Raw genomic sequence first — 2983 nt, forward strand, 5'->3', positions numbered from 1 at the left:
TGTGCCCCTAATGCCAACTGAGGCCTGACAGCGTGCCTGGCCCTGAGCTGGGATGGGGCATGTGCAACACAGCTGACCCTTACCTGTCTTGCGTCCCATGGGAGCCCACCTTCTCATTCTTCATGCAGAAGTCGGGTGAGCTCTGCAGATAGACGAGCTCTGAGTCCTTCACGGGTCGGATGTCCAGGTCCTTGGGCACCAGGTGCTTGCGGGTGCCCATGGGTCGGTGCACTACCTTGGTGGCCGACAGGTAGCGGGTCTTGAGGTCAGCAGCCACATCTCGAAGCTCCTGTAGCCCCTTCCAGCAGGTGCGGATGGAGCAGGAGCCAGATACCCCGTGGCATTTACACTTCATTTCCAGGGAAGCACGCAGAGCCTGCGGACAGGAGAGGGCATTGGGCTGGGCGGCCAGGGTTTCCTCCCTGGCCTGCCCCGGGATCCTGTGTCCCACCCCCCCAAATCCCCCATATCAGTGCTGGGTGCTCTCAGGAAGTCATTACCCACTTGGGCTTCAAGTAACGGGGTTTTCTGCTCTAAAGTTGGGGGGCGTTGTAGGTCCTCAGCTCCCCCTCCAACTTGGGGGGCAGCTGGGAGGGGCAGAAAGAGAGTGGCATCTGCAGGATAACGAATGCTATTTATATACCTACTGTATACCAAGTGTTCTAACACGTAATATGGCTTAATCAGAACTATAGCCCTTCACAGGAGGTCTCTATTTCCTCATGGTAAAGAGAAGAAACGAGGGCTCATATAGGCTAAATCTCAGGCCCAGTGTTGCATGGCCGGGCAATCTTGGAGCTGAGACTTGAACGCAGGTCTGAGAGTGATTCCAAAAGCCATGCCTTTAATTAGTCTGTGCTTTTTCTTTCACACAAAACTGGGGCTCGCTAAGTGCTTGCTGGAAAGAAGAGGGGAGGGAAGGAGTGTGGAGGGAAGGAAGAAAAGGCAGGAGGCGAGCGCATGAGGGGGTGTTCCCTGGCTTGGCTGGCCTTCCCCTTCCACTGCCCGCCTGCCAGGGGACCCTCAGCAAGCCTCTTCACTCAGCGCCTCTGTCTTCCTATGTGCAGAGCAAACGCATAATTGCCACCTTGTACAGCCATTGTAAGGTTTCAGTGAGATGACATATATGAAAGGATTTGATGAACTATAAAAGTTAAATCAATACTAGTTTTGAAAAGTCAGTCTAAGTAATAATTTAGTGGAGCAGGGAGGCTTGGGCTTTGAGGCTTGGGGAGACTCTAGTCCTGGCTTCGGAAGTGACTCCATCCCACCACCTTCCCTGGGCCTCAGTTTCCCCATGTGTACTTGAGGGGCATGAGTTATATCTTTTCAGTTCTGCTGTGTAACCCCCACTTCTTTGCACACAAGACTCGGTTCTCTGTGTCCAGGCCAGCCCTCCTGCCTGCCCTGTGCAGTCAGCTATGAGACTTAGACCCCTGGGCCTACCTCCTGCATCAAAAAGATGGGGAAACTGAGGCACTGAGAAGGCAGAGACTTGCCCAAAATGACTTGGTGATTTAGTGAGGGTGTTGGCCAAGGTCTCAAGGCCCCTTCTCTCTCACTCGTGCCAGGAAACGGGGAATGAGGGAGTCCATTCAAGTGTAAAATCTAGAATTGTCTCAGTGAAGCCTACGGGAGAGAGCTCAGGAATGAAGCGAACTCAGCTGCAGGCCATGGTCAGCCTCCCAAAGGTGGGGAGGTACTTTTGAGTCCCCAAGGAAAGGTGAGCTATGTTCAGTTCCTCAGCTCAGCTGTGTGCCGCACTGAACCCATTGTATCCTAGAGGCCATTTACCCATCACGGGCCCTCTGCTCGGGGGAGGGGGACTGCTCCCTCTTGCAGATGCCCCAAGAAGCCCAGCTCCTTGGCATCAGGACCCCGGGGACAAGTCCAGGGTGCTCCTAGGCCGAGAACCCTGTTTGGACTTGAGGCGATGGCCGTGTCCCGGGCAGCACAAGGCTTGGGCCTGGCCATGGGTGGGAGTGCGGTCGGGGCCTTGGACTGGGGGCTGGGTGAAGGGCCCCCACTCAGTTTCCTGGGGTGGGGGGTGGCAGGACCCCAGGGTTGGGAGGCTGGAGTCCTGGGTCCCGGGTCAGGCTCTGCTACAGACCCGCAGTGTGACTTGGCCTCAGTTTCCCCAAATGTCCAAAGATGGCCTGAACATCCTAGAATCCTTACGTGAGGGACACCAGTGAGAGAGAAAGGTGAGGACATGGAAACCTCTGGACTTGGTGTCCCGCAGACCTGGGCTCCATCAAGCCCTGTGTCCTTGGTTAATACACCTTAGCAATTTCTGCCTCACTTGGTGCCTCTGTAAAATTGGTCTCACAAGGCTGCAGGGAGGAGGTCATGAGAAGCCATCTGTAGCCGACACCGTTCTCCATCTGTAAGAAGGGGTAGCAGTACCTCTTCACAGGCGGTTTATGGACCACAGGAGAGAAAAGTCAGCCAGCGCCCAGCACAGTGTCTGGCACACAGATCAGTATAAAGTTTTTTATTTTTTTTAACTTTCAAAAAATAAAAAGGTCCATTCATTCGCTCACCCAAACTTTTGTGGAATGAGGTGAGGAATTAAGAAAAAATTGCTAACAGATGTTGAGGGAAAGTGTGTTTTGGAGGGTGGGGTGGGTTTTGGAGCCAGGAGGGGTCCCCATTAGATCCCAGGAGATGACTCCTTAGACTAAGGCTCTGGTGCCCCACCGCGCTCCCCATGCCACCTCCACCTTGGCCCGGAGCCCCAGAGGTCGAGCCTGAGAAACGCAGCCGATGGGGATTCGAGAGCACCAAACCTTCCATGTGATAGACGGGAACGACCAAGGCCAGAGAAGAAGTGACTTGCATACAGAGCCCAGTCCCAGAGCCAAGGTAGAAACTCAGAGCTCCTAACCCCTAACTCAGTGCTGCTTCTTCTCTGCCAACATTCTCCAACCCAAATCCCAGTGGAACCCCTGGAGGAGGAGGAGCCAGGCAAGCCCCAAGTGGC

The 2983-nt window shown here is 54.6% G+C and overlaps 1 protein-coding gene across 1 annotated transcript in view; it reads right to left on the bottom strand.

Annotated features, from left to right (window-relative positions):
* The window catches only part of WNT11 (Wnt family member 11), a 16817-nt gene that overhangs the window by 3591 nt on the left and 10243 nt on the right, over positions 1-2983 (bottom strand). Inside the window, exon 4 of the mRNA XM_015600304.2 lies at positions 84-376. Coding sequence (XP_015455790.1) covers positions 84-376 — 293 coding nt within the window. The remainder of the gene's footprint in view (positions 1-83; positions 377-2983) is intronic.

Source organism: Pteropus alecto, unplaced genomic scaffold, assembly GCF_000325575.1.
Source record: "Pteropus alecto unplaced genomic scaffold, ASM32557v1 scaffold7, whole genome shotgun sequence".
NCBI classification, from domain to species: domain Eukaryota; kingdom Metazoa; phylum Chordata; class Mammalia; order Chiroptera; family Pteropodidae; genus Pteropus; species Pteropus alecto.